General features: G+C 38.1%; 1 protein-coding gene across 1 annotated transcript; it reads left to right on the top strand.

Moving 5' to 3' along the window:
* The first annotated feature begins 3,852 nt into the window (after positions 1–3,852).
* Positions 3,853–22,156, top strand: COMMD6 (COMM domain containing 6). Its single transcript, XM_047080701.1, has 4 exons — positions 3,853–3,942; positions 4,032–4,043; positions 19,993–20,145; positions 21,949–22,156. The coding sequence occupies exons 1-4, from the start codon at positions 3,901–3,903 to the stop codon at positions 21,997–21,999; spliced, it is 258 nt and encodes an 85-aa protein (XP_046936657.1). The 5' UTR covers positions 3,853–3,900; the 3' UTR covers positions 22,000–22,156.
* The last annotated feature ends 548 nt before the right edge of the window (positions 22,157–22,704 follow it).

The raw sequence follows: 22,704 nt of genomic DNA, 5'->3' as shown, positions 1-22,704 counted from the left end.
CAAACTTAATTCCATCTGTAAATTTAATGCTCCCTTGCTATGTAACACAGTATTTTCATAGATTCTGGGAATTTAGAAGTGAATATTTGTTAAATTAATTAAACATGGAGGCCATCAGACTGGGATGGCTCTGATGCTGTGGTGGCCTACGTAAGCAAACCAAAATCTGCGCCTACAAATGCCTCAAGGTTATGTGATCAAAATACTAAGGGCAACCAAATCATAACTAGACAACTAGGCTTAAGCCACCGCCAATCAATATTTTCCTTACTTTGCTTCTACCATTTCTCTCTGAAATCTCTGTCTGAGCTCCCATCAGTGGAGTGTTCCTAACCGACTTCTGGTATGGCAATGCCCAATTGGAATCGATTTTTGCTCAAATAAACTCTTAAAATTTTTGATTGGCCTCAGTTTATCTTTTAACACATCTTTGGGGGCCCATTATTCTGCCCACCACATCCACTGACTGTGTAGAATAGTATAATACAGTATTAGTAAATGTATTTAGTGGTTATCTGTTGTTTTTGTTCCTTCAGTATCTTTTCATCCAAGTTTTGTGGCATTGTCCTCACCTGCACTTCCTAGGGTGCATCTTCTTATCCCTTTTGCTGCTAGTGACTCTGCCAATTATACAATTCTACCTCTTGTGGCCACAACAGGGGACATAGGGAAAGAATAGTATTGCATCACCCTAAACCCAGTATTGGTCCAAGGGGTAAGCAGATGACCCAAACAAGCAAATTGGTCTCCTTTCTAAGAATTGAGATGGGAGAGCGGCTTTCTCTTTCCCTTTGGATTATAAACCACAGGTTATGACCTCAGAGATGCTAGAAGTCATGTGTCCATAGGCAGATATGGAGAAGCCTAAGAGAATGAAGCCAACAGACAAATTGAAGGTCAGATTACAGTTGAGAAACAGAGTTTGGTCCCTTTGCTATTCAAGTCTCATAATTCTATGAGATTCCTGCAGTTGGCTCTACCCTTACATTTCAGAGGCCATGCCTGTGAGACGATGATTTTGCTATTTTGCTCAGGCTAGTTTGAGCTGGGCTAATACCACTTGGCACACACACACACAAAAAAAAAAAAAAAAAAAAAAAAAGCCCTAAAATAAAAGCTTAGATTGAAGTATTACTTGCTTCATGTGTGTCAATTATATTTTCTCCATTATACTGTAACCCTTGTGAGGTCAGAGTTCATGCCATAGTTTTGTGGACATCCTCCTATACATCGGTCAGTGCTCATTTTGTTTGTTTGTTTGTTTGTTTAAGAGCTCAAAAAAAGGGGGGCTTGGGTGGCTCAGTTGGTTAAGCTTCTGCTTCCGGCTCAGGTCATGATTTCATGGTACATGAGTTTGAGGCCTGTGTCGGGCTCTGTGCTAACAGGTCAGAGTATGGAGACTGCTTTGGATTTTGTGTCTCCCTCTCTCTCTGCCCCTCCCCTGCTTACACACACACACACACACACACACACACACACTCTCTCTCTCTCTCTCTCTCTCTCTCTCTCTCAAAGATAAGTAAAATAATTTTTAAAAAACAGTTCCAAAAAAACGTTTTCTTATTTATGTCTTATTTACACATAATCACAAAAAATAAATATAAATAAAGCAGAAGTTATGCCTATACATCTTTAATTTTAGCATTTCTCTTGACTCTATTCATAAAATCTGTGTTTTTCAAGTCTGAAGCTTGCATACATTCTGATCTTTTATAAGATGGAGGTGTTAAAAATAAGCACTTGATCCTATGTGCTGATGAAGTGTCAAGAGCACAACAACAAGATTAACGATGGGCCAAGATTGGCCTGAACTCTACTGACATCTTACTCTCCCCAAATTTTATCAATAGATTTTTGAAAAGGGACACTTATGTCTAAAAAAACATACAAAAAAACCTTTTTTGTGTGAAAAACACAAAAATTAACTTCTTTATATCATCTTTTCACCTTTTGGAAGCATTTTTATGTAATTAAGAAGTGTTTGAGTGTGTGTATGTGTGTATGTGTGTGCATGGGTGTGTGCAGGCATGCAGCCCTCCAAGGAACATAATCTTGACATGGATCATAATCTGATGGCAACCAAGAACTTCAGAGAAATATTCCCTTACAAACAGAATTGATGCACATACCAGTGGGATGCATCATCAGTGTCCTATCCAGGGTTTCTTTCATAGGAAAGAAACCACTGGATTAATTCAGTGCTATGTTCCCAAGCCAGTTAGGACTTTTAATCATGTCCAATAACCTTGAGTCAGTGGCTGTTTGGCACAGATTCTCAGTGTTACATGCCAGGCACAATTCTAGGGGTTTTACATGTGTTAACTAATGTAATTCTCCAACAATCCTATGACTGTTTGCAGTAGGCAGAATTTTAAAGATGCCCCTCTCCGTAAGGGTCCCCTCCCCTGGTTATTCAATCAGGCACTAATCTGGGTACTGCTCTGAAAGGATTGTGTAGGTTATTTAAGGTTGTGGACCTTGAGATGTAGAGATTATCTTGGATTATCTGAGTATGCTCAGTCTAATCATTTGAGACCTTAAAGACAGAAGCTGCTCAAGCTGGAGTCAGAGATTGGTGAAAGAAGACAAGAAAGGAGAGATGATGCAGAAGGGGAGGTCAGAATAATTCAAAGTGTGAGGAGGACTTGACCTGCCATTAATGGCTTTGAAGACAGAGGAAAAGGGCCACAAGCCAAAGAATGCTGATGTCCTTTAGACACTGAGAACCCCCATCCAAAAGCTAGCAAGGAAGTGGGACCTTCATTGAACCGAGTTCTGGCAACAACCAGGAACAGATTCTCCCTCAGAGGGTCCAGTGAAAAACCACTGCAGTCCGATGGACCCTTCAATAGTGCAGTTCTAGATTTGAAGAGACGGAGCAGACACAATAACTAAATTCAACAAGTAGTTCTTGATTAGATTCTGGGGGTGGGTAGGGTTGGAAAGTTTTAAAGAATGTCGTTGAGACCACTGGAGAAATTTGAACTTGCCCGACGTGTTAGATCCCAGTATTTTGTCAGTGTTAAATCTGTGTAGTAGTATTGTGGTAGTATTGTGATGACTTAGGAAATGCGCCACATGCTCAAGTATTTAGAGATGAAATGCCATCATTACCGTGTATGGAGCTAAAGGTAAAGCAAATGGTTAAAATGTTAAGTTGGTGAATCTAGATGAAGGGTATAGAGATGTTCATTGAACTGCTTTTGCAACTTTTCTCCAAAAATTTGCGTTATTTAAAATAAAAATTTGGCGAGAAAGAGAAGTCGCTTTAGCTACTGGGTAGAATGGATGTGAGCTGCGTAGGAGGAAAGAAGACCAGATGAGAAGGTTACTCCCGCGGTCACGTTGAGGGCTGGAGGTCAGTGGCAGCGTGATAAAGAATAGCATCCCCATCCCACCGCAGCTGGGCCAGTGCAGTAAATCCGAGTGACAAAAGCTAATCATATAATTATAGTTACCATTGGGATCTCCCAGCCCAACGACTTCTGTGGGAGGAAAGGGTGTGGTGGTCCGGCTGTTTTTGAACTTTGTGGAGATACATTAGTCGCGCGCCAGCCAGCTCACGCGCGCAAAAAGCGCTGTGGGCCCAGACCGGAAGAGTCCACGTCTCCAGGTCAGAAGGGGAAGGAGGCATACTGAAGTTAATCTATCCATCACTTCATAAGGTATCTCCAAAATCTTGGGACCTTTCCCCCATAGAAATTTCCTTGCTGCTGAGTGTCTCCTTGAAACTAATATTTAATTAACACTCAGGGTGAGTTACACAAATATGTTTATTTCAAGTCCCCCTACTTCCGCTGCGTGCGCCGGTCCGCGAGGGGCGGGAGGAGGAAGCGGAAGTGCTGGCGCCCGGGGACAGACCACCTGATCGGTAGGTGGTGTGAGCCCTAGCGGTTTGGTATGGAGGACTGCGGCGAGCCGCAACTGGATGCCAAGTCCAAGGTAAGTCCTGTCCTGAGAGGAGCCGGGGCAGCGGGGCTCTGGAGCTAGAGGGATCTTTCCCTAAATTGTGTTCTCTGCTTCCATTTCAGGTCACCAACCAGGTGAGTGAATGGGCGGCCCCGCCCTCCGCCGGCGTCAGCTGGGCAAGGGGCTGGCGGTCGCACCTGGCCTTCCTCAGCTGTCCCCCTAGTCCAACGCCTGTGTCTGCGAGTCTGTGACTTTCGTCCCGCCACCTAGAATTGCTCTTTCCACTTTGCCCCGGACGCAGTAGCTGCTGCTATTGTAATTGAACCTGCACCACCCACTCCAGCCCAAAGCGGACAGAGCAATTACTGTTCGTGCTGAGCGTTTATTCAAAGCCAGGTACACAGTATTGTGGCGTGTGCTATATAAAGAGAAGAAATTGTTAAAATATACAAAGGTAGAGCTGCAAACATGTTCGAAGTCTTTAAAAAAGTTATTTTGTAGCTGGAAAGTATACCTCCTTTAACCTTTCAATGTCTACCTTTTTTATGCCAGAAATAAGAATTTGAATTTTAAAATATTTTTATGCCTCTTTGTTCTAAGTGTTCCTGTCCTGTTCCAGGTAATAAATTATCTTTAGGCAGATAGCCTAATAACACATTTCCCAGAGGAACAGTACTAAAACTAGAGCATTTTAGGTCAGGAGTTTCCCAGGCCCAAACAAAATGTAAGAAAGGGATGAGATAAGAAATAAAAGGGCAGAGGGATGTCCATTGACTGCTCTCTGTCATCTGTCTCCAAATGCTATTGCTTCCGAGGATTCCTGGGAAGTAGGGGGCACTCAGAAAGATTAATCAACCCCCTTATCTGGCTTTGCTCTGAGTTATTGGGCTAGTGTACTTTGATTCAGTCTCTTATAAATCATTGTATCCATTCACTTACACCAAATCATATGTTTAGTTGAGTAAGACGTGCTGAAGCTGAATTATATTGATTATAGGGCTTTAATAAATTGAACCTCTTTAGGGGGGGGTAGTGTTCAAAACAACACAGATTTATAATGGTTCTGGAAGGTGGAAGTCTGGAATTAGTTTTGTGGGGCTCAAGTCAAGGTGTTGGCTGGGCTGTGTTCCTTGTGGGAGCGCTAGGGAAGATTTTATTTCCTTTTCTTTTCCGGTTTCTAGAGGCTGTCTGCACTCCTTGGCTTGTGGCTTTTACTTCTGTCTTGAAGGCACAGCATTCCTACCTCTGCTGCCATCACCACAACTCTTTCCTGTGACTCTGAACCTTTTGCCTCGTTATGACTATGTTGGGCCCACCTGGATAATTTAGGAAAATCTCCCAATCTCAAGATCTTTAATTTTGTCCTGTCTGTAAAGTCTGCTTTGTCATATAGGATGACATATTCACAGGTTTTGGGGATTAGAATGCAGACATTTGGTCAGGGGAGGGGGCTGTTTTCAGCCTACTCCTCATTCCTTTTGTGCAATCATTCACAAGTTATATGATCGTTTACATAGAAAAAGCCAAGATAATGCACAAACGTTAGAATTAGTATGAGACTTTAGCAAGATGATTCAATTGTTTAATTCAGACACAGAGCTGAAAAATATTTTTATAAGAGACATCATTTACAACATAAATTATAAAGTACTTTGCAATATATCTAACAAAAGATGTTTAAAACCTTTATGAAGAAAATTATGATGAGTGCTAGACTATCAGTTTCTAGTCTGGCATGTATGGAGCTCGGAATATGGAAGACGTCACTTCATCCTAACCATGAGTAAGAAGCGGAACAAACCGAAGAATGAACAAGTCTTAGATCCGTCAGAGAAGTGAGGTCACAGGACAAACTGCTGCCCCCAAATTGGAGAGACAGTGAGGTGAATACAGAGAATTACAATTTAACGGAATGGAAATTGCTGTGGAAACCAGTGCCAGGATGGGAACATCCAAACTATGATTGATAAGTTGCTAGAGGCTCAGTGTGGACAAGTCTGAGAATTAGAATCTCAGGGATCCAGTCATGGGTGGGGGGCACCCTCACACTTTTGTGAGTTTCACCTCCAGGAACTCCTAAATTGAACATTTTAATTCCTAGTTTATGATGTGGTTCTAAATATAATGCTCGGGCAGGGGGGTAGATTATTCAAGAATATCATTGAAGGAAGAAGAATCCATTACCCAGCTCTCAGTCATTTATGTTTGTAGTATATGCTTTTTAAAATGCACCAGATATAGCTAATATTTAGGCTTGAGCTATAATACCTTTTCTTGTTCTTTAAATATTTCTCACCAATGTATGAATTAGGTTAATTGGGATCACACCTCCAGTAAGAGTTCACGTACCCCCCCCCATACTATCTATCAGCCATCAGCATACTGTTCTCTCCATCTTTAAAATATACTCTAAAGGCATCTTCCCCTGCCACCACCTGAGTCCAAGCCTTCATCCTCTTGCCTAGACTACTACAATAGGCTCCTAATTGAGTCTCCTAGCTTTCCTTCTTAAACATGATGCCCTATCCAGCAATTTGGGTGAGCCTTTTGCAATTTAAGTTAGACCAGGTCTTTACCCTGCTCAGTCTTTTAAGTGATTCCTGTCACACCAGAAAAAAAGTCTTATATATTGACCATGGCCTGCGGGGCCATTCAAAAACTGATCTCTCATCTCTTGTAGCTCATGCCGCTCGAGCTACCTGGGCCCCATTGTTGTTCCCTAGTTGTGTCAGGCATGCTTCTCCCTCTGTCCAGAATGCTCTCTCTTCCAGAGGTCCATGTGCTTTTTCCTTTCCTTTATTCTGTTCCCTTTCTACTCAAAAGCCACTCCTCAGAGAAGTCTCCCCCACACTCTACCTAAATAACGTTCCCAGTCATTCTATCCCCTTACTCTGCATTTTTTTTACACTTTTTATATTTATTTCTTGTTGTTAATATTTATTTGTTTATTGTCTGCCTTCCCCACTGGAAGTTAAGATCCTGAGGTCAGGAACTTTGTTTTATTCTTTTTTATATCCCCAGTGCTTAGAAAATCGTATTCTTCAGTAAATTCTTATTGAATGTTAGAGCATAAAGACATAGTAACTTATCCAAAGCTACATTGTTAGAAGGTAGCAGAGCTGAGATTCAAATTCAGGTCTGTCTGACTTCAGAATCTGTTTGTTAAATCTAACAAGTCATAGTGCTACATATGACCCAGCACCAGAGGTCTCAGATTATCCATTTTTACATATTTTGATAGTGTTTCGAAGTAGTTCATGATTTTCCTTTAGATGTCTAATTAGAACTCTTCCTCACAGGTGAATGATTAGTCCTACTGCTGCCACATGTTATCGCTTTCTTTCTTACCAGTTGTATGGTACAAATCAACGTAAGATGTTTTATTGACACATAATATCTTGTTACTTTCCCTCTTCCCATATATGAGACATAGTGACTTAAACTATTGTGCATTTTATAAAGTGGTTCATAAATGTATGACTGTTTTTGTTCTTTTGTGTATTGTGTTGGATGTATGAACTGCCCTTAAGAAGTTTATTTTTATTAAAAAAATTTTTTTTTTCAACGTTTATTTATTTTTGGGACAGAGAGAGACAGAGCATGAACGGGGGAGGGGCAGAGAGAGAGGGAGACACAGAATCGGAAACAGGCTCCAGGCTCTGAGCCATCAGCCCAGAGCCCGACGCGGGGCTCGAACTCGCGGACCGCGAGATCGTGACCTGGCTGAAGTCGGACGCTTAACCGACTGCGCCACCCAGGCGCCCCAAGAAGTTTACAGTCTAGTGGATGTAGAGGTGGGAGACAAATCCACAAATGACTCCTGTACGAGGTAGAATGTTCTAAATGGTCGAGTGTAAGAAATGACAGGAATATTCATAGAAAGGTTGAGTAAACCCAGGGAAGACTTCATGGAGCAGGTAGACTTTGAGAGGAGTTTGAAGTAGATGTTTGAGAATTCTGTTGCAAGAAGGATGAGCAGTATGAGCATAAGTGTAAAGACTGAATGAGAATCTAAAGAAGGGAGGCAGTCCCTTTTGGATATGGGTGGGAAAACTGGGATTGTTTCGGGCAATGACTCAAGTGCCTGGTTGGTAACTAACTCGTGAGACAGTAGACTTTACAGGTTTTGGCCTGTGTTATTAGATTTGGTTCATCTATAAACAGTGTTTGGAGACTCTAATCTGGATTAGAGCCAACAAAGACTGTAGGCGAGAAACTAATTAGGAGGCTATGGTAAAATTTAAGGCAAGATTAAAAAAAACAAAAACAACTTTGTGTAGGTCTATAGCAGTGAGACTCGGAAGAAGGGAATAAATGTTGGCATTCTCTGAAATAAAATTTGAATACCTATCAATTCTTACATATTTTGAGTAAGAGAGAGAAAAATCAGTTTACCACCATTTCAAACCCGTGACACTATGGGAATGGCATTCATCAGTAGACATGAAATGAGGATGAAAAACACTTTTGAGGGAAGATGATGTGTACCTGGTGTTGGAGGGCATATGTACTATGAATTTATTAGTAGTGAACGTGCTTAATGGCAAAGGCTTTGTTCTTCTGTATTATTTTTATTGGAGGTATTAGCGTCTCTCAGAGGTAAATAACAGGTTTCACTAACCAAATATGAAGTATCTTTTAGCTGTTTTTGTCAAAATTTCTAGAAACTAATATATTTCAGATTTATATGATTATGAGAATTTTTTTTTCAAATTTTTATTTAAATTCTAGTTAGTTAACATGAAGTGCAATATTGGTTTCAGGAGTAGAAGTCAGTGATTTATCACCAGCATACAATACCCAGTGCTCATCACAACAGGTGCCCTCCTAATACCCATCACCTATCTAGTCCATCCCACCTCCACCTGCCTCCATCAACTCTCAGTTTGTTCTCTATCTTTAAGAGTCTTTTATGGTTTGTTTCCCACTCTCTTTTCTCCCCCCTCCTATATGTTCATCTGTTTTGTTTCTTTAATTCCACATATGAGTGAAATCACATGCTATTTGTCTTTCTCTGACTTATTTCACTTAGCGTAATACACTCTGTCTGCATCCACTTTGTGGCAAATGGCAAGATTTCCTCCTTTTTGATGGCTGAGTAATATTCCATTAGACATATATACCACAACTTCTTTATTCATTTATTAGTCATTGGACATTTGGACTCTGCATAGTTGGGCTATTGTTGGTAGTGCTGCTGTAAACATCAGGGTGCATGTACCCCTTTGAATCTTTATTTTTGTATCCTTTGGGTAAATATCCAGTAGTGCAGCTGCTGGATTGTAGGGTAGTTCTATTTTTAACTTTTTGAGGACCCTCCATACTGTTTTCCAGAGTGGCTGCACCAGTTTGCATTCCCATCAACAGTGCAAAAGGGTTCCCTTTTCTACACTTCCTTACCAACACCTGTTGTTTATTGTGTTGTTAATTTTAGCCATTCTGACAGGTGTGAGGTGGAATCTCCTTGTGGTTTTGATTTGTTATTTCCCTGATGGTGAGTGAGCATCTTTTCATGTGTCTGTTAGCCATCTGGATGTCTTTGGAAAAATGCCTGTTCATGTCTTCTGCTCATGAGAATGAATTTTCGATGTCATTAACGAATAAATGTTAAGTTTATTGACAAAGTTATTCTCTGAGAATAACTAATGATAACTTTAGTTATCATTGCTGTGTAACAAACTACCGAAAACTCAAGTGACTTGAAACAACAGTTTAATGATCTTCCAAGACTCTGGGGGTTACCTGGACTTAGCTAGCTTCTACTCCCCGTCATTTAGGAGTGTGATTGAGCCAGAAACGAAGGGGGCTCACATGGCTAGTGATAACTTCGGCTAAGAGCTCAGCCAGAGCTAATAATTGGAGTGACTTGATTCTTCCTACATGGCTGCTCAAATTAGGGTAGCTGGGTTCCACGAGGGAGAGTCCCAAGAGCCAGCCTTCCATGAAGAAGGAGGCAGACACTTTCAGTTCTCCTAAGGTCTAGGCTCAGAGATTCCAGAAAGCCTCTTCTGTCATATTCTGTTGCTTAAAGCAATCACAGGGACAGCTCAGATGGCTGCAGGGGGAGAATAAGCTCCACTTAATATGAGGAGTGACATGTATGTACAGGGAGGGGTGATACTAATTGTTGGAAGCCATCTTTAGAGACCAGTTACCACATGCCTGAGCAGTTCCAAACATATTAGTTCAACAAATACTTATTTGAACATTCACTTTGTACCACATACTGTTCTAGTAGATTCAGTAGTAAACTAGATGGATAATGTTCTTTCTCTTAGGAAGTTTGCATTTTTTGGGGAGACAGGTGATAAATAAGGAAACGTGATAATTTCAGATAATGATGAGTGCTACTGAGAACATTAAAAAGAGTATGGGTGAAGGTGCCTGTAAACAAGATGAGGAAGGGGGAGCCTGGGTGGCTTAGTCGGTTAAGCGTCAGACTCTTGATTTCAGCTCATGTCATGACCTCCCAGTTTGTGAGATCTAGCCCCAGTTCAGGTTCAGGCTATGCGCTGTCACTGCAACCAAATCCCCACTTGGGATTCTCGCTCTCCTCTCTCTGTTCCTCCCCCCGCTTGTGTGTATGTCCTCTCTCTCTCTCTCTCTCTCTAAATAAACAAATAAACTTAAAAAAAATCCTTTAAGAAAACGAGGAAGACTAATGACTTGGAAAATGTATACTTGGACTAGAGTAATATGAATTCTTAAGTAGAAATTTGCTAATAACTCCTGCCTTAATCACTTTACACATGTAAACACAGGGTGTGGCATAGCGCTGTCCAACAGAACTTCTATGATGGCAGAAATGTTCTATGTTGGTTGGCACTGTCCAGTATGGGAGCAGTAGCCATATGTGGCCGTGGAGCACTTGCTATGTGGCTAGCACAACTGAGGAACTGAAAACGATTTTTATTTTATTAATTTAAATAGTCACATTTGGGTAATGCCTGCTGTATTGGACAGCTCAGGTTTAGCATTTAGAAGATGATAAATGTTCTCATGCCACCCTAGACCAATTTACTTTCTTGACCTACTACAACTTAATTTAATTCCAGATAGTAATCATGTTGCAGCTAGGCATAATGAAAACTGGATAGAATATGGCATCAGACAAATTAGGGTTGGAATAACAGCTATATTAGTTTGAGATCATTGGATGTGTTGTTTGACCAGTCTTTTCCTTTCAATACTTTTGAGAGAGATTAATGTGTGCAGAATACTTAGCATTCCTTCCTTTGGCAAACCTTCACTTAAAAAAGGAGAGGCCATAGAAGTGTGTATTTTATGACTCTGTAAAAATTACATATGAGGACTAGAAATGGGGATACAGGAATAAGAAAATATTTTCTAGGATGGAGTTGTACATGATTGTTTTTCTAGTATTTTATGTCGTATTTTGACAAAATAAAAATTAAATTTAAACCGAAGTGGTCTTTATCGATATTTTTTCTTTATGGACAATTTTTATATGATGTTTTGTGTAAGTAATTGCAGCTACCATATCAATTTTAAGTGTGACTGACTACAGCTAATGTCTTCGTTTATCTTTCAATATCTATATTTGTTTTGTGATTTTTTTTTCTTTGTATTCATTTTACTTTGGGATGTTCTCATATTTTTTTCACTACTCATGTACTAGTTTGTACATTTTCATTTTTAATTCACGTTCGTAATTCTACAAGAGTTTTTGGGCTATATTACTTCATTCTTAATATTCTCCCTAATGGAAGCATGTTCTGTTCTGATTTTTCTCTTTTGTTCTTTTCTTATTAAAATCCTTGATACAGTTAATTCCTATTTAAGGCTAAACCACATTTATTAGAAGGTTTGCTTTAAAAAATTTTTTTTGTTTACATTTATTCATTTTTGAGAGAGAGAGAGAGAGAGAGAGACAGAGAGAGACAGAGAGACAGAGCATTAGCAGGGGAGGGGCAGGGAGAGAGGGAAACACAGAATCTAAAGCAGGCTCCAGGCTGCTGTCAGCACAGAGCCCGACACAGGGCCCAAACTCATGAATTGTGAGATCATGACCTGAGCCGAAGTTGGATGCTTAACCAACTGAGCCATCCAGGCGCCCCTATAATTTGCTTTTAATTTGCACTTAAATGTTCAGGTTCCGATTTGAAAAATTCTCATCTCATAAACCTAACCCCAGCTTTTTTTTTATTTAGGAATACTCATTTTGCACAGGAAGTTCTTCATATTTCCTCATCTGCCCGTTCCACCGTTGCAGTGATCAGTGGATTCCAACATTGTATTCCTTAATTGCTTTTTGGTTTGAAATGGTCTAAATAATCCAGAGTTTTATTTCAGACGAAGTCAAATAGGTAATGATTTTCTGTACCATTTTCCTGTATACAGGAAAGCAACAAGGAATTGTACAGGCTGAATAAGTTTAAGAATGAGTATCACCATTGATCTAATATAAAAACTGTATGTCTAATCATGAACTCAAATTCTGTTCCTGGATTTTTAGCCACTTACTGAACATTGCTATTTAAATATCCTCTATCACCACTTGATAATACCTTTGGACTGGATATGTAGAGTCCTAATTGATACATGATATCAGAATTCTCATCATCCGCACTCGGATTTTCATAGTTGTCTTGGATCTGTCCCATAATTATGAGGAAAATAATCAAGGCCTACTGATTCATTCTTTAAGGATCGGCTTAACCCTACCTTTACCACCTCAGTTCAGGCACTTAAAATAATCAGGCACCTGGATTATTGTATTCTGCTGCCACCAGATGAATGTTTTTTAATCAATACTTTCATATCATTCCTTTTACTGAAAAGTTTCAGTGAGTCCCCACTGCATACAGGAAACATTTAAATGACTTAATATGATATATTTCCCATGAGATCAAGTATTCGAGAATACTTTGAAAACCTCTGAAAACTCAGAATTCGAAAAGATTTATTGGCTTCTTGACTTCTTTTGTCAGCTTTATATTCCATACTTCCTTATAGGAGCCTTCCCCTTTAAGGCACGTAAATGCTTTATCTCTCTCTCTCTTTTTTTTTTTTTTTTAATTTTTATTTATTTTTGAGAGAAAGAGGCAGAGCATGAGAGAGGAAGGGGCAGAGAGGGAGAAATAGAACTTGAAGCAGGCTCTGGGCTCCGAGCTGTCAGCACAGAGCCTGATGTGGGGCTCGAACTCACGAACTGTGAGATCATGACCTGAGCCGAAGTTAGACGCTTAACCGACTGAGCCACCCAGGCGCCCCAATGCTCTATCTCTTATACCAGATACTGACTATCTCCATCTCTAGTTGGTTCAGCTAAATATTATTAAACATTTATTTTTTTGTTACATGTATACTTATGGAATACATAAAGAAAACACATTTTCCTCTCATATTCAGTTGTATTTAATCTTCAAAACTGAGCTGAAAGCTTATGCCCTCTGTAAAGCATTCCCTTGGTCACTGTATTGTACAATAAAATTTTCCTTTCAACCAGAAATGTGAAACTCACTGATTTATATTCACTTCCCACACCTGATACCTACAAGATAGCATAGGCAAAAAAAGTGCATTATCGTGGACAGCTTAATGAATAATTTTAAAGTGAACACCTTTGTAACCACAATCAAATTCAAGAAATGGACCATTACCAGTATCCCAGAAGCCCACCACATGCCCTTCCCCAATCAAACCCCTCCCTTCCCTCCTCCCTAGAGGTAATGACGATCCTTTTGTGATAATCATGTTCTGACCTTTATGTATAGTTTTCCCACCTGTGTATGCAACCTTAATATTATACTTCCTATTTCTCAAGTTTAAGTGAATGGAATCACATAACTTTTGACTTCGTTTCTTTCAACATTTTTGGTGTTAAGTGTAGCTGAAGTTCATTGCTGCACATACTTCATTTATCCATCTTACTACTGATGAATATTTGGGTGGTTTCAGTTTACGGCTATTAGGGATATAGTTGCTCAGAACATACATGTATTGTGTGTACATATGCACAGGTTTTTCTAGGATATATCTCTAGTAATTGAGTTGCTGGATCAGAGGTATACGTAACATTGGTTTTACTAGATAAAACCAATACTCCAAAACATTAGCCCAATTTAGACTTCCATCGATAGCATGTGACACATACTTCATTGCCAGTACTTGGAATTGGCAGATTAAAGATTTTGCCATTTTGGTAGGTGTGTGGTGGTATCTTATTGTGGTTCAAATTTGCATTTCTTTGTTTCCTAATGAAGGTGAGTTCCTTTCCATAAGTTTATTAACCATTTGTAGTTCTTCTGTTATCTTCTCCTTTATTTTTACATAGAAAACTTTTATTTAAAATGGAATTACACAATCTTTTTACCTATTAAAGATGTTAACCTTCTATAGCACTAGCCTGGCTTTATTATATTAACAGAGTAGCCCAAAGTGCATCTGAGACGGGAGAAAATTTTGGTCTCCACCAATCCCTCCTTTAATTTTAAATTTAAATTTTTAAAAGTTCAGTTTATTTAAACTAATAAAAAAGTTCACCCATTTCTCCCACTCCCCCAACCCCCTCTTGCAACCACCAGCCTGCTCTGTTTTATGTGCTTAGTTTTCTTTTGTAGATTCCACATGTAAGAGATCATACGGTATTTGTCTTTTTCTGTTCTTTTTCACTTAGCATAATGTTCTCAAGGTCTAGCTATGTTGTTGCATATTCTTTTTTATGGCTGAATAATATTGTTTGTATATACTACATTTTCCTTATCCGTTCATCCACTGATGGACACTTAGGTTGTTTCCATATCTTGGTTAGTGTAACAATGCTACAATGAACATGGGAATGCAGATATCTTTTTGAATTAGTGTTTTCATTTTCTTCAGATAACTACCCAGAAGCGGGAATGCTAGATCATTTGGCAGTTATATTTTTAATTTTTTGAGGAAGCTTCATACTGTTTTTCATAGTGGCTGCACCAATCTATATTCCTACCAACAGTGCATGAGGGTTCCCTTTTCTCTACATTCTCATAAATGCTTATTTCTTGTTGTTTTTTTTTTTAATAATAGCATTTCTGACAGGTGTGGGGTGATATTATGATTTTGACACATATTTCCCTGATGATTAATGATGTTGAGCATCTTTTCATGTACCTATTGGAGATTTAGGTGTCTTTTTTTGGGGACAATGTCTATTTAGTGTTCTCATTTTTTTTTTTTTTAAGTTTATTTAATGAGAGAGAGAGAGAGAGAGGAATGAGCAGGCAAGGGGCAGAGAGAGATGGAGAGAGAGAATTCTGAGCAGGCTGTACACTGACAGCAGAGCCCGACGTGGGGCTCAAATCTATAAACTGTGAGATCATGACTTGAGCCAAAACCAAGAGTCGGTCATTCAATTGACTGAGCCACCCAGGCACCCCCACTTCTGCTCATTTTTAAGTCCGATATTTGTTTGTTTGTTTGTATGGAGTTGTATGAGTTCTTTACATTTTTTGGATATTAACCCCTTGTCATTTATGATTTGCAGTTATATTCTCCCATTCAGTAGGTTGCCTTTTTGGTAAGGTTTGTTTGCTAGTTTATTTATTTATTGAGAGAGAGAGAGTGGGAGAGGGGCAGATAGAGAAATCCCAAGCAGCCTCGGCACTGTCAGTGGGGAGCCCAATGCAGGGCTTGAACCGAGGAACCATGAGATCATAACCTGACCTGATGTCCAGCACTCAAGTGACTGAGCCAGCCAGGCACCCCACCTTTACATTTTGTCGGTGGTTTCCTTTGCTGTGCAGAAGCTTTTTAATTTAATGTAGTCCCACTTGCATACTTTTGCTTTTGCTGCTTTTGCTTTTGGTGTCAAACTCAAAAAATCATCGCCAAGACTTCTGTGTCAGGGAGCTTACTGCCTACATTTTCTTCTAGGAATTTTATGGTTTCAGGTCTTACTTTCAAGTCTTAACCATTTTGAGTAAATTTTTATGTATGGTATAAGATAGTGGTCAAGTTTCCTTCTTTTGCATGTGGCTGTTCAGTTTTCCCAGTATTATTTATTGAAGATACTGTCCTTTCACTGCTGTATATTCTTACCTCCTTTGTCATAAGCTAAATAACCTTATATGCATGGGTTTATTTCTGTCAGCTCTCGATTATGTTGCATTTGACCTGTGTGTCTTTTTTCATGCCAATACCGTACTTTTAAAACTACTATACCTTTGTAATACAGTTTGAAAACAGAAAGCGTGATGCCTCCAGCTTTGTTCTTTCTAAAATTGCTTTGGCTCTTTGGGGTCTTCTGTGCTTTCATACTTATTTTAGGAGTTTTTTCTATTTCTGTGAAAATTATCATTGGGATTTTGATAGGGATTGCATTGAATCTGTAGATTGCTTTGGGTAGTAAGGACAACATTAATTCTTCCAATCCATGAGCACAGGATATCTTTCCATTTATTTGTGTCTTCAATTTCTTTCATTAATGTCTTGTAGTTTTCAGTGTATAGGTCTTTCACCTCCTTGGTTAAATTTATTCCTAGGTATTTTATTCTTTTTGATGCAATCATAAATGGTATTATTTTCTAATGAGCTATCTGAAAGAGAAATTGAGAAAACATTTCTCTTTCAGATAGTTCATTATTAGTGCATAAAAATGCAACAGATTTTTATGTATTCCTTTTGTACCCTACAACTTTATTGAATTTATTAGTTCTACCAGTTTTTTTTTAATTTTTATTTATTTTTTATTCTTTCTTAATGAAATCCTTAAGGTTTCCTTTGTATGTCATCTGCAAATAGTGACAGTTTTACTTCTTTCCCTCCAGTTTGGATGCCTTTTACTTGTTTTTCTTGCCTAATTGCTCTGACTAGGACTTCTAATTCTATGTTGAATAAAATTGGTGAGGGTGGACATCATCATCATGTTCCTGATCTGAAAGGAAAAGCTTTTAGCTTTTCATTATTGAGTATCATGTTAGTTGTAAGCTTGTCATGTATTTATCATACACACACACACACACACACACACACATACATATATATAGCCTTTATTATGTTAAGGTATATTCCCTCTATAGCTGCTTTGTTGAGAGGTTTTTTTTTTTTTTATGTATGGATATTGAAGTTTGTCAGATGCTTTTTTCTGCTTCTATTGAGATGATTATATATGATTTTTATCTTTTATCTTTTTATTTATTTATTTATTTTTTATTATTTTTTTTAAATGTGTATCACATTGACTGATTTATAGATGTTGAACCAACCTTGCATCCCTGGAATAACTGATTTGATCATGGTATATGGTCCTATTAATATACTGTTGAATTCAGTTTGCTAATATTTTTTTGAGAATTTTGCATTTATGTTCATCAGGAATATTGGCCTGTAATTTTCTGTTCTTGTGGCATACCTGTCTCCTTTTAGTATCAGGGTAATGTTGGCTTCATAAGTTTGTTTGGAAAAGTTCTCCCTGGTTTTTTGTTTTGTTTTGCTTGTTTTGTGGCAGAGTTTGAGAAGGGTTCATATTAATTCTTGTTTTAATGTTTGGTGGAATTCATCAGTGAAGCCATCTGGTCTCTGACTTCTGTTCGTTGGGAAGTCTTTGATTACTGATTCACTCTCCTTGCTAGTAGTTGGTCTGTTCATATTTCCTAATTCATCATGATTCATGCTTGGTGGTTTGTATGTTGCTAGGAATTTTTCCATTTCTTCTAGGTTGTTCAATTTGTTGGTATGTAAGTGTTTACAGTGGTATCTTATGATCCTATGTATTTCTGTGGAATCACTTATAACATCTCCTCTTTCATTTTGGATTTTATTTTCCTCTTTTTTCTTGGTAAGTCTAGCTAAAGCCTTAATTTTTATTTAATCTTTAAGTTAAAATGCTCAATTTTGTCTTTTGCAGAACCAGTTTTTAGTTTTGTTCATATTTTCTATTGTCTTTTTAGTCTCTATTTCATTTATTTCTACTCTAATCTTTGTTATATCCTTTCTTCTGCTGACTTTGGGCATCTGTTCCTTTTCTGTTTTCTTGAAGTGTAAAGTTAGCTTATTTATTTGAGATTTTTCTTGTTTCTTGATGTAGGCATTTATCACCATGAACTTCTATTTTAGAACTGCTTTTGCTGCATCCCACACAATTTGGCATGCTACATTTGCATTTTGCTTTGTCTCAAGGTATTTTTTAGATTTCTCTTTTCATTTCTTCTTTGACCCGTCGATTATTTAGTAGCATGTTGTTATGTCTCCACATATTTGTGGATATTCTAGATTTTTTCTTGTAATTGATGTCTAGTTTCATACCATTGTGGTTGGAAGAGATGCCTCAGAGGATATCGATCCTAGCAAATGTTCCATGTGCATTTGAGAAGAATGTGTATTCTGTTGCCTTTGGATGGAATGTTCTGTAAATAACTGTTAAGTCCATTTGGGCTAACATGTTATTTAAAGCTGATGTTTCTTTATTGATTTTCCATCTGGATGTTCTATCCATTGATATAAGAAGGGTATTAAAGTCTCCTACTATCATATTGCTGTCTATTTCTCATTCTAGGTCTGTTAATATTTGCGTTGTATATCTAGTATTCCTATGTTGGATGCATAAATATTTACACATTATATCTTCTTGTTGGATTGACTACTTTATCATTATGTAACTTCCTTTTTGTTTCTTATTACAGTCTTTGTTTTAAAGTCTATTTGTCTGGTATTAAGCATAGCTACCTCAGCTTTCTTTGGTTTCTATCTGCATGGAAATTCTTTTTCCATCCTTCATTTTCACTCTGTTTGCCTTCTTACCTCTGGAGCATGTCTCGTCTAGGTGGTATACAGATAAATCTTGTTTATAAAAGATCCCAAATTTTATAAAAAGAGATTTATTAACAAGGAAAGCTTTTTGTCCTATCAGCATTAATTTGGTAGCAAAAAGTATCATTCAAGGGTTACCTGGGTGGCTTAGTTGGTTAAGCATCCAACTCTTGATTTCGGCACAGGTCATGATCTCACAGTCATGAGACTGAGCCCCGCATCAGACTCTGTGCTGTGCACGGAGCCTGCTGAAGAGTCTCTGTTTGCCTCTTCCTTTGCCCCTCCCCCCGCCGACACGAGTGCTTGTTCATGTGCACATGCATACTTGCCTTCTCTCTCTCTCAAAAAAAGTAGTCAACAAGTATTTTTTGTGAGTGCCTGCTGTGTACCATTTACTTGTCTAAGCTTTGAAAACAAGAAACAGAATTCCTCTACTCACAGTCTGCTGTTTTAGAGTCAGTTTTAAGAGCTGCATTTATCCAATCTTGTTTTATGCCACAGCAACACTGAGCAGTCATTGATAGAAAATAGATTAAAAGTAAAGACAGCTAGTAGTCAATAAGCAGTAATCTTTGGAGTCAAACAGACTTTGGTTTCAGTTCTGATCACAGAAATGTGTGACCTTGCACACGTTATCTAAGCTCTCTGAAATTCAGTTTTGTCATCTGCAAAATAGAAATAATAGCCTATGATGTTATGATGATTCAGTGAGGCATTGAATACATGTAAACTACATAGCACCTCACCTGACAAGTGTTCATCATCCTCAGTGATGAAATCTAAAACCACCTTATCACCCAGTGTTTATGTCAGTGTAAGGCTTTAGGCTGAGGATCCTCGTGAAGAAGGAAACTGGAATGATTCCCATGTGAGTCTCAGTCACATAAGGAGATGGTATTTAATTCACCTTCCACTTCAGGACTTTTGGGTTGTGGGATGGGAGAAAGCATATGTGGAACAGGAAAGTGAGGTAAGAGAGGCCACAAGGCATTGGGAGTCCCCTTAAACGCCAGAGCAAAATGAAAGGAAACCTAGGAATACCACATCTTCCTTCTACCTCCATTTTATACCTGGTGAAGATTTGTGTGTGTGTGCGTGTGTGTGTTTACTGTTGTAATTATGACAGTATTGTTTTCCAGCTCTTTATATCCCTTATTGCCTCTCTCCATTTTCATTTGATTATTGTTCCCATAACAGTATTAAATGAAGGTATTTTCTTTTACTCTGACCAGCATTGAAACTAAAAGTTCAATGTGAGAGCAGTAAAACTGAATAAATATCTGCATTCATGGCATTGTTATTACCAATGTATTGTTCTGTAATGTTTCATTACAGCTTGTAGATTTTCAGTGGAAACTGGGGATGGCAGTGAGCTCAGACAGTTGCAGATCTCTCAAGTATCCTTACGTTGCAGTGTTGCTGAAGGTGATGGATCATTCAGGCCAAGTGAAGAACAAGTCCTTTGAAATGACAATTCCACAGTTTCAGGTTTGTGATTTCACTCATTCAATTGTAGTTCCTGATTCTGTAATTGCTACTTAAACACGCAATCTTTCTTGAGGGAAAATTTTAATTGTTTGTATTTGCAGTTGTTTTGATGTGTATTTATTAGTACACACAAAAGATCTAAATTTTTTTTCTTTGGGAACTTGATAAATTTCAGTACTTTCAATATAATGCTGAATTTGTGTACCGTCACATTTGATCACTTTCACAGTGCTCCTCTGTGAATATATTTAGGACGTTTTTGTCTTCTCTGGTAGGATACTTACTTTGCATTTAACTGTTTTATTCTTATTCTTTTTAGGCTTAATTTCAAGAATGATAAGCTAAATGAATCTTAACTTTGAAATAGGCTTCATGCCTGCTTGGGATTCTCTTTCTCCCTCTCTCTCTCTGCCCCTTCCCCACTTGCACTCTCTCTCTTCCTCTCTCAAAATAAATAAATAAACTTAAAAAAAAAAAAAAAGGAAATAGTGACATCCAACTTCTTTCCATAATGAGTTTACATATAAATTAAAACGAAATATATATACTCTTTAGTAAAATAGAGAATTAAGACCAAATAAGAAGGAAAATGAAAATATGTAAGTCATTAGAGAGTATCCTAATTGATGAGGTTAAGTTTCAAATTTGCCTCCTAGCTTCCTGGTGGGTAGAGGAGAAGAAAGGAAAAGAGAATTTGCTTGCTCCCTCTCTTATTGGAGATTTGGGAGATTGGAAAAAAAGATGACTTTTATAGGAGAACAACCATGCCAGCTTAATTTTTAATTTTTTTTAATGTTAATTTATTTTTGAGAGAGACAGAGACAGAATGTGAGTGGGTTAGGGGCAGAGAGAGAGGGAGACACAGAATCCGAAGCAGGCTCCAGGCTCCGAGCTGTCACCACAGAGCCTGACACGGGGCTCGAACTCATGAGTGGTGAGATCGTGACCTGAGCCGAAGTTGGACACTCAACTGACTGAGCCACCCAGGCGCCCTACCATCTTAATTTTTAAATGAAAGGGAAATACGCTTCTACCATTTAAACCATTGTCATTGTTGGGTTTCTCTTATTGTAACTAAACCCATATCTTAAACAAGGCAGCTCCTATCATTCTGAAATACAGTCTTTCACTAAATTTAAAGTGGTTTGAAGCCTGGAAACCAAACTGTCATTTTTTTCAAAGATTCTATTTTTAAATAATTTCTACACCCAATATGGGGCTCAGACTCATAACCCCGAGATCAGGAGTTGTATATTGTACTGACTGAGGCAGCCAGGTGTCCCCCAAACTCATTTTTGTTTTTATCTTCATTGCCTAGTACAATGTTGGGTATTTAATAACGCTTTCTGGTATAGTATCAAAAGAATTTTGTTTTGTGCTTTATTTTGTTTTTATTATTTATTATTATTTTTTAGAGAGAGAGCATGAGCAGTGGAGGGAGAGAGAGAGAATTGTAAACAGGCTCCATACCCAGCATGGAGCCCAATGGGGGGCTCAATCTCATGACCCTAAGATCATGAACTGAGCTGAAAATCAAGAGTCTGACGCTTAACTGACTGAGCCTTCCAGGTGCTCCTCTGAAAAGTTTAATCATGAGCTAATTATCCAACCCTACAATAGTAATTTTGCTTGCAATTTGCAAATTGCATTTGTTTGTTTTGTATAACTTTCCAATAATTGTGATATAGACATTAACATATAAACTTAATATGTCCTATAGCCTCTAGTGGTCAGATATAAGTAAAAGAACTACTTAACCTATCGTCTAAAAGCAAAGTTAATATTTTCCTTTTTTCTCTGCAGAATTTCTACAGACAGTTCAAGGAAATTGCTGCAGTTATTGAAACTGTGTGAAAACGGATTACTTGGTTGATAAGTTATGGCCATCATTCTAAAATCGTGGACTTCACTTTCTGTAACAAACTGTATATGGATCCAATGATATTTATTGACTGAAAATTGTACTTTTGTTTTTCTATTTTTTAATAATAAAAAATCACACAAACAGGAATTAGATAGTGGTGGTCAATGCAAAACTTTGTGAATATACTAAAAGCTACTCAATTGAACACTTTAAAGGGTGAACTCTGTTTTGTAAACTATATCTCAATAAAAAATCAGAGTTAAGTGATGGATTTTGAAGGCAACACAAGTTTATGTATTAGACCAATAGTTTTATTATTTATTTATTTATTTATTTATTTATTTTTTAAATTTTTTTTTGATATTTTTTTATTTTTGAGACAGAGAGAGACAGAACATGAATGGAGGAGGGTCAGAGAGAGGGAGACACAGAATCTGAAGCAGACACCAGGCTCCGAGCTGTCAGCACAGAGCCCGACGCGGGGCTCGAACTCATGGACTGTGAGATCATGACCTAAGCTGAAGTCGGACACTTAACTGACTGAGCCACCCAGGTGCCCCTAGACCAAGAGTTTTAAATTTTATTAATAATGCTACCCATTTTATAAACAATCTTTTATGGAGTCCTATATATAAAATATGTATAAATTTTTTAAAAGGTAGTATTTGATTATTATAACATTTCAAATTCAGTTT

This window comes from Lynx rufus, unplaced genomic scaffold, assembly GCF_022079265.1.
Source record: "Lynx rufus isolate CCGP_SWC_20201006 ecotype Redwood Valley unplaced genomic scaffold, mLynRuf1.p SCAF_1, whole genome shotgun sequence".
NCBI lineage: Eukaryota > Metazoa > Chordata > Mammalia > Carnivora > Felidae > Lynx > Lynx rufus.
The sequence above is the reverse complement of the archived record's forward strand: the minus strand, read 5'-3'. Positions and strand labels throughout refer to the sequence as shown.